Below are 15,641 nucleotides of genomic sequence, written 5' to 3'. Positions count from 1 at the left end.
GCGAAAAACTGCAAAGGTTAAAGGGACAATTAATCAGTATCATGATCCAAAGCAGCCATTTGAAGGTCGGTGGACCTCTCAGTGTCAAGATGCTTTCCTAACTCTCATTGAGAAACTCACCACTGCTCCAGTCCTTGGGTTTGCAGACCCAAAGCAACCGTACATCTTGCATACTGATGCCAGTACTACTGGGCTGGGAGCCGCCTTATATCAAGAGCAGGATGGAAAGCTGAGAGTTATCGCTTTTGCCAGCCGTGGTCTGTCTTACAGTGAATCACGATATCCCGCACATAAACTTGAGTTTCTGGCACTCAAGTGGAGTGTGACTGAAAAGTTTCATGACTACTTGTATGGAGGTCAGTTTACTGTAGTCACAGACAGTAATCCCCTCACATATATACTCACCTCTGCAAAGCTAGATGCAACCAGCTATAGATGGCTGGCTGCTCTGTCAACTTTCAACTTCAAACTTCAGTACCGCGCTGGAAAACAAAATCTTGATGCTGATGGACTCTCTCGGAAACCTCATGGGACTTACCTGGAAGATAGCCAGTCTCGGAAAGAGCAGCATCGCATAAATCGCTTCACTCAGGAACACCTGGCTGATGCCAATTCCACCGAGGTGCTCTCCTCAGATGTTGTCGATGCTATCTGCCAGGGTTGCCTGGTCAGAACTAATCTTGATTCTGTCTCCAGTCAGTGCAGTCTTACACTGGTGGAGTCTCTTGCTCTTTCTGCAGCAGCAATTCCGGACAGTTATGTCTCGGAGGATCTGACTGGTTTACCTGTCATTCCATCATTATCCCATCTCGACCTCAAAGAAAAACAGCGAGCTGATCCATGCATTCGTGAAATCATCTTCCAAATAGAATCTGGAGAAAAGATCCCTCCAACTGTAAGGACAGAACTCCCTGAACTTCCACTTCTGTTGAGGGAATTGAACAAGCTTGAGTTACAGAATGAAATTCTGTATCGGCGAAGGCAAGAAGGGGAACAAATATCTTATCAACTGGTTCTACCTGAAGATCTGAGAGCACTTGTCTTACAGAGCTTACACAATGACATGGGTCACATGGGCATAGAGCGAACTCTAGATCTTGTCCGAACACGGTTCTTTTGGCCCAAAATGGCAGCAGCTGTGCAACACAAAATCAAGACCTGTGATCGCTGTATACGCAGGAAAGCTTTGCCTGAGAAAGCAGCTCCACTGGTGAACATTAAAGCAACCCGTCCTTTGGAGTTGGTGTGTATGGACTTTCTCAGTCTTGAACCCGATACCAGCAACACTAAAGATATTCTTGTGTTAACTGATCATTTCACCAAGTTTGCAGTAGCTATTCCCACTCCCAACCAAAAAGCAAAGACTGTAGCAAAATGCTTGTGGGATAACTTTATTGTTTACTATGGTATCCCGGAGAGGTTGCACACTGACCAAGGGCCCGATTTTGAATCTCGCTTGATTAAAGAACTGTGTGAAGTTTCTGGAATACAGAAAGTTCGAACCACCCCATATCACCCTCGGGGAAATCCCGTTGAAAGATTCAACCGAACATTGCTCAATATGTTGGGGACTTTGGAAAATAAGCAGAAATCAAAGTGGCGAGAGTTTGTGAAGCCCTTGGTCCATGCCTATAACTGCACTCGTAATGAGGTAACTGGGTTCACTCCTTATGAGCTCATGTTTGGACGATCACCTCGACTTCCTGTTGATTTGGCTTTTGGTTTACCTGTGAGAGATCAGCCCAAATCTCACTCTGAATATGTGCAAAATCTCAAGAGCCGGTTGCAAGAAAGCTACCAACTAGCTTCTCGGAATGCTCTGAAAACAGCAGAAAGAAATAAAGTCCGATTCGACAAAAAGGTGACTACTTCAGAACTGGATGTGGGTGACAGGGTCTTGGTCAGGAATGTGCGTATCCGTGGCAAACACAAACTTATGGACAAGTGGGAGGCTGACATCTATGTTGTGATCAAGCGGGCTGGAAAGCTTCCAGTCTACACTGTATGTCCGGAAACCAAAGACGGCCCTAAACGCACCCTGCATAGGGACCTTCTTCTTCCTTGCGGGTTCCTCCCTGTGACAACAGCAGAAGAACTCTCTCCGCCTACGCCTGTCAGCCGGCCACGCACACGTCGTCATTCAGCCAACTATGAACCTGACACTGCTGATCTAGACTTTTGTGATGACGAGACTTTCAACACTTGGGTCTCTAAAAGTCATTTTCAGCCGACAGCTAAGTTTACTGTGGGAGGGCATTTCGATGCTGAAGAGGAGATTAAGACCCCCAAAGCTGTCTACCCTGCCTCTCTATCATCCAAACTTTCATCACCGTCACCCTTGGGCCCTCCGCCCACAGCGGAGCATCTGCCTGAACCCATTACTGTGGAGGAAACCATCTTACCTGGATCTGTGGAGGAAACCATCTTACCTGGATCTGTGGAGGAAAACAACTTACCTGGATCTGTGGAGGAAAACAACTTACCTGGATCTGTGGAGGAAAACAACTTACCTGGATCTGTGGCGGAAAACAACTTACCTGGATCTGTGGCGGAAAACAACTTACCTGGATCTGTGGCGGAAAACAACTTATTTGACTCTGTGGAGAACTTTCCCACTGATACCCTACTCGACGAAAACCTACCTGAACATGAAGTGCCTGGAGAACTAGTATTGGACCCCGCTGACATGTCTACTGAACCTGTTACCAATCCAAGTGACACCCCTGAGACTGAAAGCTCCCTCAGACGTTCACAAAGAGACAGAAAACAACCAGAGAGGTTTCAGTACCATCAGTTAGGCCATCCTTTAATTAATATTGTACAGTCTCTTTTCCAAAGTTTGTCTTCAGCCTACGCTGAAGCCTTGAGTGACAGTAATGGTTCCAAGTCCTTTCCTACTTCAAAGATCCATGTAGTATAGCCTCTTAGCATGCAACGGGACGTGCATGGATTTAGAGGGGGAGGATGTAACCCAGGTGCTAAATGAGCAGTTATTTCATATTTATATTTTTTTTTATATATATTTATGTTTATAAACTCATTTCAAGCTCATTCAGACCCCGTCAGTGTGACGTCATGTGACTAGCGTTCAGCCAATCAGCTGAGCCGCTCCGCTATTTACAGGAAGCAGACGCTCTCATTGTGGATGAATGGGAGCTGATGCACGGAGCGGAGCGGCTGCAGATTGTCCACTGGCTGTCGGGAGGTTGTCGAAGTCTGAAACCTGTGAATACTTGATTGTCGATGTCAGAAACCTGTTGAATACTTGACTGCCTGAATTGGTGAGTTGTGTTTTAAGTTTAGTCATTTAGTTTTTTTTTCCAAATGACTGAATGAACTTTAACACTTCCAGTAAGGCATGTTTTGTTTTGTTTGTTTAATTACCGGGTCTTTTGTTAAAATGTTTGTTTTATGTTGACGCAGCGTGTCAATCAGCTGATTGGTAACAGCTGATGCTGCGGTGAGGAACGCACATTCAGTGCGCAAGTACTGTTTAGTTTAAATGCTTGAACTATTTAATCAGTACATTTATGGATGATAAGATGACCAGCAAATAATTATTTTCTGTGTTAATGATAACCTGTAATAAGAGCTCTGGCCTTATGTTTGACCAGGCCAAGTTTTGTGATCCCGGATGGTGAGCTATTCCAGAATCCAGTGATCAGGAGTCCACGTGGAGGAACCAGGAATCATACTCAACAGTAATTATGTGTCTGCCACAGCGGTAGGCCACTGCAGCAAAACTCCCCCCCCATTCATCTCTTCTGCCCCATTCACTCAACCAAACGCTTGGACCCAGCACCCAGATTGACTAATTGACTGACTGACTGCTTTGACCGGTGCTGAGGACCAGAACTGTGAAGAACAGTGAACTTTATTTTTTGAGTGGGGAACCCACATTAATTTGAACAGTGAACTTTATTTTTTGAGTGGGGAACCCACATTAATTTGTTTACGTTTTGGTGGGTTGTTTTGTTGTTTTGGGATGGTTTTGAGTTGTTGTATTTTCTTTATTTCCACACTTGAGTAAACGGTGTGGAACAGAACAGAATTGAAACTAATGGTGCACCTGACATAAGCTAACTAAGCTGAAGTCATTGTTTATATTTTTTTGTTAATTTGAATTTCAATTACTTGAAGAAAGTTTATTTTTTATGTGGCCATATTTATTTTTCAACGTTTGAGTAATTTAATTTGTGTTTTTTCTAATACAAGGTACCTAAACTGAAGCCATCTGCCTCTGTGTCATTCATTGTGCATCATACGTGTTCTCCTCGGCTGAATCTAGTCTTCTGAGGTTACTAGCCTACCTCTAGCTATTTGCTACATTTTTATTTCATTAGTTACAGCCAAATATATGCTACACACAGACACAGAGACGATGATGCGGTTGTGTGTTGTTGGTTATTACGGCTTCCGCTTGTTGCTTCACACTTTAAAATGAAACCATTACTGTGCGAGTAAGTATCTTTCCCCCTTGACAGAAGACTGAGTGCATCCGTATAGACCCTTTCATGATGTAACCCAACTAGCTGGAGGCAAAGCAGACGAAGGCTGAATGAAAGCATGAAAAGTCACCACTGTTTACTTGGCTATATGAAATATTTAGGATGTCATCCTGTTGTGTTGTTGGGTGCCAGAATCGCCATAGTGTTTAATTGTAAAGGGGCCTATGCTGACTCGGGACGGGTCAGCAGAGACTTCCTCAAAGCCAAGTTCGCTCTAAAATATTAAAAGCTCATTTTTAACATCACAGACAATGTTTGGAGGTCAGTGAGCAGCACCCCGGATGGATAGACATCAAGCATTGTGGCAACACAGAGACGTGACTCGTGAGACACTTCAGAGGCCCTAATGAAATATTTGGCAGGCGAGAAAACTGTGGAGCAAATGTTGGCGGTGAGGTTGATAAGTGAGAGGTCGCAAGGAGCTAGGACCAATGGGAGTCCAAGAGATGGTGTGAGGGGACCCAAGTGGGAGAAACATGAAAGCAAAGAACAACAAACTTGGATCAAACACTCTGGAAAAAATGTCTAGACTCACTGTTTAAACTTAATCAAGAACACCCACACATCCCTGATGTTTCCAGTGTGTCATTACAGAATATGTGGGAAGGAACTGTCAGCTCTCTTCAACAACCAGGTGAGCAAAACAGGTCGAATCACCAGCATGTATTAAACAGGGAGACTTGTCTGCATAATACTTACATGACAACAGTCAGTGTTTGATACGAGCGAGACCGATGAGCTGGCGGTTGAGTCGGGTGTAAGTGTGAAACCCTCTTTCACTGGTCGGCCGAGTAGTCTGCACACTACAACAACCCACTGACACTAAAAAGTCATATACTTCATATTCAAACCTTTATTTTATGATGCTTCGAGAAATCAAATTTTAAACTGGATATCCACCTAACGAACAAATATTTGGATAGCAGAATGTTTGGGTTCAGCCAACGGCAAAATATGACTTTTCATTGTAAAACTTTTTACCTTGGTTTCATAATAACTCCATATTAATGAGAACTTTGTGTTTCTCCTAACATCTTTTGCATCTTGTTTTTAAGTTCACCTCCTCACATTAATGGATTTGTTTAACAATAACTTATTGCTACTGTATGTTTCTTACAGTTTCCTCGGATCAGCCAGTTGTTGGACATGGTACACTCAACCCTTCCTGAAGCGGGTTGTTGTTTCCATTGTCACACTGTTGCTTTGAAGCTAGCAGCGCACGGTTCTCAAAACTGAGCTTGATTTATCCAAACTTCTCACAGCCAGTGCATCAGTAATCAGTGTGAACTAAACTGTGGATCACTTCTCATTGCATCGAAACTAAATATTTTCATTCGCTTGTTTTCATTGACCTGCACTGTTTGACATTTTATCTTCACCACAAGCAAAACCAGGAACATTTATAGTTTATTTTGCACATGTTTACATACTATCGCAAAAACCTGTTTGCAAGCACGCCACCATCTATCTGTTTCAGTCGTTATTCTTCCCATGGGGGTGTTCAAAATGTCTGACCCAGAAGATCACGTCTCGCTTAGACGAAGTGAATGTTTCTTGTCTGATGGTTTGAGATTTTGACTGGGATGGAAACAGGTTTCTTTTCTGTGAAATAAACTAAAATGATGTAATTTCAGGTAAAGACAAGCCATTTGCCACAAGAGCTGCATAAGTACATGTCCTAAAGATAAAAATGAAAAACCTACAATAATTGACAGCAGCTGACTCTTTACTGGACATTTTAACATATATTGAAGTTATACTTGTTTTTACTTTGAGTGTCTTATTAAATGTTATTTTAAAACATCAAAGTATATTTACTTTGATGTATTTTATGTTGCTTTTTTTTCTGTTAGAGCAGGACATACTGGTCAAGACATGCAGGAACTCTGCGGCCACATTAAAAGGAGTAACTCCACTTCAAGGCCAAGAGATGCCACCACTCCATTACCCAGAGTCATCTCTGTTGGGCCAGAAATTGTGGGGATAGCTGGTTGCAAAGACTTTTAAAGAAATGAACAGGCTTCTTAATTAAATGTTCACTGAAATTTAAAATGGGCTTTGGTCATTCCCAAGAGCCTTGCTGATTCACAGGGGACCAGGAGCAAATATTCAGTATTTGATCAAAACACTGTAACCTGTGGGGTTTGCTGAACGCTACTTTTTGTTTACCTGACAGGTAAATGATGAAACTCATTAAATGTTGGATTTTTAGGTGTCATAAAGGAAAGAAAAGGCATTGAGCATTTGGAGCATTTGTGACTGTTCAGAGGGATGCAAAAAAAAAAGTTACCAATGGTGTTCTTTATATTAAGAGCATTAGCATAAATGTTTAAGATAATAATTCAATATTTTCCTTCTGCCTCACAATCTTCAGATTCCAATGCAGAATAGTTAACTCAAGTTTTAAACTGGCATATTTATTTTTAATTTTTATTGTCACTTCAGTCAAATGAAAAAAATCCATTCTTGCCGTTGATGAACGCCTTCATGTTCTATTAGAAGAGTAAATCATGTAGGTTAGGAACAATTTAGGCTGCACCTGTTCTGCTGTTTAATTAACTTAAACAGATGAAGGTCTTGGACAGTGAAGAGAAATGAGTGTTTTCCTTTATATCCCATCTTCTCCGCCTCTCCAGCACGTCCAACGTCACAGTTGTCTCCAGGACCTGAAAAGCCCCATATTATATCCCCTGAATTCACTCCATCGCTCTTCTCCACACGGGGTCCTTCACTGAACGCTGCACACTTTTACACATGCACAAATGTTTCTCTGCAAGTGCCTAATAAATAATCCCATGCATGAACACAAAACACAGGAACGATGAGAGATGTAAGAGAAAATGAAAATAAGACAAGAATGAGACAGAGTATCCGTGAAAGTCTCCTCAAAGGCTGTTTGATGCACGTCACTGCTGGCAGGGGCCGATTCAACACCTCAAGACAACCAGAGGGAGTTAAAAAACAAAAAAAAAATAGGACGTGTGTTAGCTTTTCCATCCAGCTGCTCATTTAAACTAAAAAAAAGTGAATGGAAAGGAGGAAAAAAAGATAAATGGAAACAAAAACACACCCAGTGAGTATGGTACGTGATGAGACTTTGTTACCTTTGACCACCTAAATCCACTTGTGGTGAACTCATGAATTGGAATGTGAGAAAGCTGCATAGAAAATGACAGAGAGAAAAAGAGAGAGATGTGAGACGAGGGAGTGATTACAATGAGGAAAGAGCGAACGGATGGATTTGAGGATGCAGAAAGGGATAAAAGAAAAGAAGACAGGTGGTGGGTCCAGAGTATACAAAAGGGATTACAGTTTGTGCAACAGAGGAAAGAGAAAGATACAAGTTAAAGCAGAGAAAAAGAAGCAGACTAAGGAACCTTGTGGTAAAGAGAGATGCAAAACAAATGGAAAAAAAACAAGACAGTTGAAAATATACAGAGTGAAAAGTTAGGGCAAAAAGAGAGAAACACTAAGCAGATTAAAAGGAGATAATCAGAAAGAGAAAAATGCAGACAGAGCGCAAAATAGTGAGCAGTCAAAAACACAAGCAGCATTAAAAATGCAACTCAGATAAGATGTGGGGAAAGCAGAGGACAAGGGAGGAGGAAGGAGGAGAAGAGGCAAGATAGCAAAAAGGAAGAGTGGCGTATAAAGGAGAGAGAAAGGAAAAGATAGGGATAGTGGAAGATGGAGGGATGGAGGGATGGAAGGAGGAGTGAAAAGGCCCAGCAGGGAACTGAGGTGCTGAAGGAGTGGAGGATGACGAGCCCTTTAGTGTGCTGAGTGTGTGTTTAAGTGAGCGTGTTTAAGAATGATTTCAAATTTATTTTAGTCTTAAAAAAGGATGAAAACCTTAAGAAGGTTCGCCAAGATCAAGAATTGAAATTTTCTGGTTAATAAAAGACGGAAAGCTGGAGAGAAGAATGTCTGTCTTTGGTTTGAGACAGATGGAGTGTGTCATACTGCTGACTCGTTACTCTGTCACACACACACACACACACACACACACACACACACACACACACACACACACACACACACACACACACACACACACACACACACACACACACACACACACACACACACACACACACACACACACACACACACACACACACACACACACCTTTCTTTAGTGATCCCACATACAGTCGTGAGTCACGTCTAGCTGAAAATATTTAGCTTATTTTTCCTGTGGTTTGGTCAAATGTTTTTGATGGACAAGCCCTGTCCACGGGACTGTCCCTCACACACTCCAAATGCAAAATAACTACACAAACATGTGTTGGTGTATCCTTGAGGATACAACTGGGCATGTAGTGTGTACCAGTATGGAGTCAGGATGTGTGTGTGAGCGCCACCAACTTGGCAGCATCTGAATGCTTTGAACACACCGGCCTCATTACGGGGAGGAAATTGTCTCCTTCTGCCGTCAATTTATAAATCATTATGTGAAAGGTTAATTGCGGTGACGCAGCTGAAAAAAAAACAAAAAAAAAAACGAAGACAAAAATATTTATTTACAATTTACCCGTGGAGTCAGAGACGCGTTTCCAAAATGAAAACCAAAGCTGAGCCCGTCTGGCTCCGGCTGAATTTAACATTGTACGGCATTGGCGCTGCAAGTTTAAATAGCAGTTAGCACTTATTTCTGCCATGTTTGGGAGTGTGTATTCGCTAAGATGTGCGGACGTGGTCCGGCGTCTTGTCCGCGAGCCCCACACGCATGTGTGCACGCGTTGGTGCTGAAAGGTTGAGTTAGTGTTGTTGATGTTGGGAGAGGGCTGCAGAGAGTGTTTGGCTGCCATCTCTACTCATCCGCCACACACAGACATTTCTGCTCCTTCCTCCTTCACGGAAGCATTTTAAGGCAGGGACGCTCTCCAGGACCCTGTCCTGGCCTAAACGGCCTCCGGGCTATCTAATTAAAGCTGCCAGTTGCAGCATTTTGAAAAGCATTATAATATTTCCTGGTCAAATTCAATGTGACGGTGTGGCACGATTACGGCACACAAAATAAACCACAATGAAGACTTCAAGAGAACGAATCTAATGAATCTGACTTTAAAATCTGTAATTCTTCCCATCTAGATCCTGTACGCTCTGAAACACTCTTTGTTTGAGGGAATTGTGAAAAACCATTTTACAAACCATTTTAAACCAAACTGAAATGGTTGCGTGCCCCTGGTGCGTTTGAAGAGCCACGACGAGTAGACAGCACGGTTTGGTAACGTTTAAAAAATGTGTCCGTAATTAATGACCAACTGTGATATTTTGATGAAAAAAAGGTAAAAGAGGTGTGCTGATGATGAAAAGGAGAGTCTCTTTGTTTGATGACTGTCTCAAAGCAGAAATGATGCTGTTGAGACAGTAAAAAACAGTAAAAATGCTTTCTAAACCTTTTCTCAGCTCATTTGCATTTCCTCATTTCCTGTCTACACTTCCTTGTTTCCAAGAAACGTCCATCCATTAAAGACTTCATATTAACCCTCACTTGCTCAGTCACCTTTTGATGGAGGCTTCAATCAATCCCCACCAGCAGAAAGGATTGTGTTTGATGAATCGGTGACAAGGATCCCTACAAAAGCCCAAACCCCAGAACTTTTCCTGGAAGACCAGAAAGCACAGCCTTTTTGCAGCATAAAAATTCAGCTAATAGTTAAATCAAAACCCCTGACGACTATGATGTCTGACTTGTTTGTGAACAAGTTACAAAATGGAAAGTGTACATCCAAGGGGAAAATGATAACTAGATTTCAACAGATGTGAAAACAAGTAAATCCTCGGGCCGGCTTGGCCAAGAGTACGAGGGGGAAAAACAAGTTTTGGAAAAACAGTCTTTCAAGGTCTTAATTGTAAAATTACAAAGTAATCATGTTGTGTATTTTTCCTACCAAAACCACATATTCATACAAATTCTGTACCTGGTTTTTCAAAGTCTACATTAAAACCACAAAAAAGGAGAGTAAGAAAGAGAAAAAAAGGGGTCACATGTGAATGTCGAAAGTGTTATTTCTTTTCAGTTGCATCATCACATCACAAAGGTAATCCTACCCGCCACGTACATCATTCTAATCATGTTTTCCTGTTGTATTTGACATCTTTGAAAACTTTTGATTACGACTAGAACTTGGCAGAAATTTAAAAAAAGCCCCAGTGAGTTTGAGTTTGTGTTGTTTACAATTGTGGTTGAAGAAGCAAAATTTGTTTTGTAAGCCATATTTCACCTTCATGTATGGTGAAGTACGATTCCAGACAATCAACCATGTGGTTGCTTTTGTGTGCCCATTAAATCCTCCCCTCACATCTGCCCGCCTCGTCTTTAATCATGTGCCCTTCTTCTATTACATCTGTCTGTCTGGAACTTCTTTTGCGGTGCTGCTCATTAACATTTACCATGAAGGAGGGTGTCACCGAAATACCTCAAAAGTAAAACATCTGTTTGCATGCCTGCCTTTATGTGTCTGTCCAGAAGAACTCCGGTAAGTAAAGACCAGAGCAGACAGCCAACATTTAGAGGCAGTAATAACAATGGAGTCCAGTCGTTTCGCCAACAGCTACAGCAGGCCGTGTTTTCTCAGCACAGCCTCCGTCCTTAGCCCACGCTGCTTTTTTTCCCCCCACTTGTCAAAACCCATTCAGGCACTGAGGAACATTTCCCATCTCTATGGCCTAGTTAAGTCACTGGAACTAAAGGGAGCAACGCACACAAACACACTCCCAGTGGTCTGAAGTTGAATCCACCAAACCCTTCCCTTCGGAGCCTCCCCGAACACCGTTATGAGCTCCCCTACAGTCTCAAAATGGATGAAACACAAAACAAGTTGGCTGGCGCGTGCACCATTAAAAAATAATAATAATAATAACTAGAAAATCTCAGGAAATTTTGATATGGGCATGCCCTACCGCCCATTCGTCCCCTCTCGCTGCTTTGGTTTGGGGCTGTAGTGGTTGTGTTTAGGGTGGTTCTATGTCAGTTTGAGGTGTTTACGGTTGTATTTCATTCATTCCTGTGATCCCAATAGTTATTAATGGCGTGCACCTTTTTTTGCATCTAGCATCCCCACGGTAATGCTTATGACTGAGAAAAGTAATACCCATCCAGGCACGATGGAGACGCATCTATCGATGTATGCCATGCATGGGTGTACATTCCGGTTCAGGCTACGTTAACGGATAGGTTTTTTTTTCACCATGGTAAGAAACTCCATCCAAATGAATGGGGCCATTTGGCATGGATTTTGACATACATTTTCCTTAAATCACAGCTTCATGAAATTTGAATATGTTGAATTCCACAGCGTGCCGAGTCGGGGAACATTTGTACGATGTCTCTACGATAACCTGTTGCCTAGCAACAAGCATCCAAAGTCGGACTGAAAAAAAAAAAAAAGAAAGGTCATTATCGCAAAAACTGTAATAATTGGCATAATGAGCTTGTACGGTCCGTAAGGGCCAATCGGGCCGAGTGTTTGAGAGTTCCAACGATGTCTCTACAATAAAGTTCGGCCGAGCAATAAGCGTCCGAATTTTCAACTTTTTTTTTGCTTTTTGGCAACTAGCGTTGCCACAGTAACCCCCATTACTGAGAAAAGTAATGCCCATCGAGGCACGATGGAGACGCATCCAACGATGTATGGCATGCATGGGTGCACATTGCGGTTCGGGCCGTATTAACGGACGAAAAAAGAGTGCGGAATAATAAGAAAAGGGAAACCTTTTCTGTATACCATTATATCGCCTTCATTTTCATGTTTTTCCTCATTTTTTCGGGCGTGTTTTATTTTTGGGGGATTTTTTTTTTCCACATCAGAGCGGGGTCATGCTGTACACCCGCTGGTGTGACGTGGGACTTTTGCGACTTTAGCTTGTTAGCAAAATGGTAGCAACATTGCCCTTTGGGCCATTCTGGACGATTGCAATATGGTCATGCCACTACTTGGCATGCCCATAATAATAAAAAAAAAAGAATAAAAACCGCTTGTGTGTCAGAGCTGTCCTTTAAATAGCTTTATATTTACTTCCATTTAAAAGGGGGAAAAGTGGACACATGTACACGTACGGCCAAACCTGATTGAATGTTGCTGCTGCCGTCTGACACTGTTGCCATGGTGATGTCTAGCTGTGTCATAAAAGGTTTTTGTTAATCGAAAGTTGTTTTCTTTATACATCTAAAGTCAAAATGAAAAAAATGGGACTGAGCTTGAGGAAAAGTTGAGGACTGAGTGTGGGTCACACATTTACCATTTTAGGGAAAAGGGTGTTCTTACTGTGCTCACGCATGCAGTAATACAATAGTGCTTATGGGGTTGGGTGAGAGCAACTTAAAGAAACATTACCTGTTTCTCGGACTGCGAGCGCCCGTGCTCCTCCTGGGCCAACACCACCTCCCTCTCCGCTGTGATCTGAACGCTTTCCCTCAGCGCCTCCTCCAGCTCCTCGATGCGCTCCTCCTTCTGACGGAGGGAGTCCTGCACCGAGAGAAAGGATGGTTGACATCTTAAGATGAAGATCAATCCAGGATTTATTAGGAGGCGAGACCAAAAGTATAACTGTTTCCATAAACCCAAGGGAAAAAGCATTGCATGGGTACAATTCTGCATTTCAGCAGCCACCTGAACCTGAGCAACTCTGCTCCTGAAGTGAGATTTTATCTGCAATCATCATCTGGAACCGCCTCAATCTCAGCCCGGCTCCTGATTAAACAAGCAGGCTACTGCTCGCTTACTTTGGGGTTCTTTATGTTCCAAAAGGCCGAAGGCCTTATGCAAGATGAATGGGAAATGGCAGAAGAGGGTACCTCACCTCACTGCAGAAGTTTGCCAACATTTTTCTTTTTTAATTAAGTGGGAGGGGAATTGGTTGAGTAGGTGGTCCTGCAGAGCAGCTCAGAAAACATTCACATTTATATTGCTAAAAGAAAGTGGTCATATGTGGTCCAGGTCACCTCTGAATGCGATCCAAATGACTCTACATGCATCCTATGTGCATTCAGATGTGTAGGGAGAGCCGCCTGTCTTTCATCAGCTCAGCCAAGACAAATGTTTAAGCCAGATATAAACAGGGCCAAACTGCAATAAAGGCAGATGGAAATTAGCTGTAAAGAGATCATGTTGTAGTTTTGGGGGTTTTCCTTTTCCTCCAGTGTATTATACAGCGTTATGTGTAAGTGTATGGTATGTAAGCATAGGTCCACACCAGGGGAATTATTCATTCACTCAGAAGACACCGGTCCTGGACTTTTCTTTCCTCATTGAGGAATAACTTAAATACATTTGCAATATAAGAACCCACTCCCAACGTGGCATCCGTCGGCTCCGGTAGAGTGTGCTCTCAGTTTAAAAGCAGCTTTAACTGTCACATCCTGCTTTTCATTTCCCCCCTCTAAAAACTTTGGACACTCCTCGTTTTATGCTCCCTGCAATCAGAATAAACACCAAAAAGACTCACAAACCTCACACTCTGATCTCTATCTGCCTCGGAGGATTCCGATCACACACGACGCGCTGTAAAATGAGATTCCCATCAATTTCCCATAAAAAACAACTATTTTCTTCTTGCCAGGCAACTGACTTTCCCGGTTAAATTAGCGCTGAATGAATAACTGATGGGGACGGGGCGGGAGGGAGCGGATGAGACTTCACAGTTGCTATGAACAAACCTCCAGAACATCTCAAACACATGTGCTGAGAATCTGAATCCTCAATGAGCCAACATTACTTGGTGTCTAACTATGCAGACTGAGATGGAGCATTATTGGTTTAAAGCCTCTTAAGGCACTGAATTAAATTTACAGTCTGAATTATCCTTATATTTCATGTACAGACTGCAGTGTTGTTTAGGTTGTGCATAATGGCTTCGACTTGACACACACTAGCTATGATTGTAACCGCTGTGGTCTCATCTGTCTTAGTGACTCCCATCAGCTCGTCTTCTAACCGCACATGTACACACAGATGACAGCTTCTTAACTACTTAAACCAAAGATCAATCACAGCTACAGGGTGCAGAAGCTTATCCACGCAAACACACACACACTTTCTGACTTCATCTGCCTACAATCAGAGAGGCCACTGAGGTTAACAATTACTGGAAGTGGAGAGAGAGAGGAGGGGGGAAAGAAGGATGGAGCAAGAAAGGAAGTGTAGAACAGAAATTTGGAGTGAAAGGGTGAAATTAAGCAAAAAGGAGGGAAAGGAGAGATACCAAGGGGTAAGAAAAGTGTTTTGATCTGTAAAAAGAAGAAAAACCACACTCACAATCATCACACCACATAGGACTCTTCACACGGTGGTAACTTGATGCATCCAGCAGACAATTATGAAATGCTCCCAGACCACAGGAAGCATTTTAAAAACCCAACTGCATTCATTTCATAGTTTTGTTTTTGGGTGTCTTCCTTCTCCTGTAATCACCTCTCTCCGTTTTGTCCTCATCTTTTACTTCCTCTCCATCTTCTGTCTGCTCTCCCTGCCAATTATCCATCTGGGCCCCCCCACCACCACCACACACACACACACACACACACACACACACACACACACACACACCAACACTCCCAAACGACAGCTGCTTCGTGTGACTACGAGTGTGTTTGACATTGCCTCAGGCTGCTCTGTATCACATTTTGACAAAAGGCAGCGGTGTTGTTATAGCAGATGCTATTCAAAGGACACGGAGAGTGAGAGAAACTTTTGTCATTTCACTCCTCCAACTTCCCAAAGCCTCCTCCTTTCTCTTCCTCCGTACCTTTATCTGCTGGGAGCTTTCGTTCAGGTTATCCTCTCTCTTCTTGGCCTCCTCCATCAGCTGGGCGTTTCTGCTCTTCTCGATCTGCTCCTTGTGCTTCAGGTTGGCCACCTTCTTTGACTGGTCCTTCATCTGTCTGCATTAATGCAACAACAATAACGCCAATGAGAAAATGCATCATCCACGTCACAAAAATCGCACTTGTAGAGCTCCTTTACTTGTGCAAAACTGATTCACAATACACTGCATGCAGAACATGTGACTAATATTACCTCTTTGATCTGATAATGGTAACCTAAACACTGAAAGACCAAAAGGAGACAGGATAAAAGCCCACTGCTTCAATTACCCAGTAAAGTCAAGAGAGATTAAAAGAAATAG

At 42.7% G+C, this 15,641-nt stretch overlaps 1 protein-coding gene across 7 annotated transcripts in view; it reads right to left on the bottom strand.

Moving 5' to 3' along the window:
* The window catches only part of LOC133424478 (ELKS/Rab6-interacting/CAST family member 1-like), a 156,910-nt gene that overhangs the window by 66,242 nt on the left and 75,027 nt on the right, over positions 1-15,641 (bottom strand). For 4 of the 7 annotated variants that reach the window (XR_009770889.1, XR_009770890.1, XM_061715111.1 and 1 more), the window contains 2 exons: positions 15,261-15,396; positions 12,851-12,982 (listed from right to left, as the gene is read on the bottom strand). Coding sequence is in view for 4 of the 7 variants with exons in the window: in XM_061715111.1 (XP_061571095.1) it covers positions 12,851-12,982; positions 15,261-15,396 (268 nt within the window). In the remaining 3 variants the exon portion in view is untranslated. Of the gene's footprint in view, positions 1-7,612; positions 7,667-12,850; positions 12,983-15,260; positions 15,397-15,641 lie in introns of all 7 variants that reach the window. The other 3 variants (XR_009770888.1, XM_061715110.1, XM_061715112.1) reach the window with 1 other exon arrangement.

Source organism: Cololabis saira, chromosome 23, assembly GCF_033807715.1.
Source record: "Cololabis saira isolate AMF1-May2022 chromosome 23, fColSai1.1, whole genome shotgun sequence".
Taxonomy (NCBI): Eukaryota; Metazoa; Chordata; class Actinopteri; order Beloniformes; family Belonidae; genus Cololabis; species Cololabis saira.
Note: the sequence above shows the minus strand (reverse complement) of the source record. Positions and strands in the feature narration are given on the sequence as shown.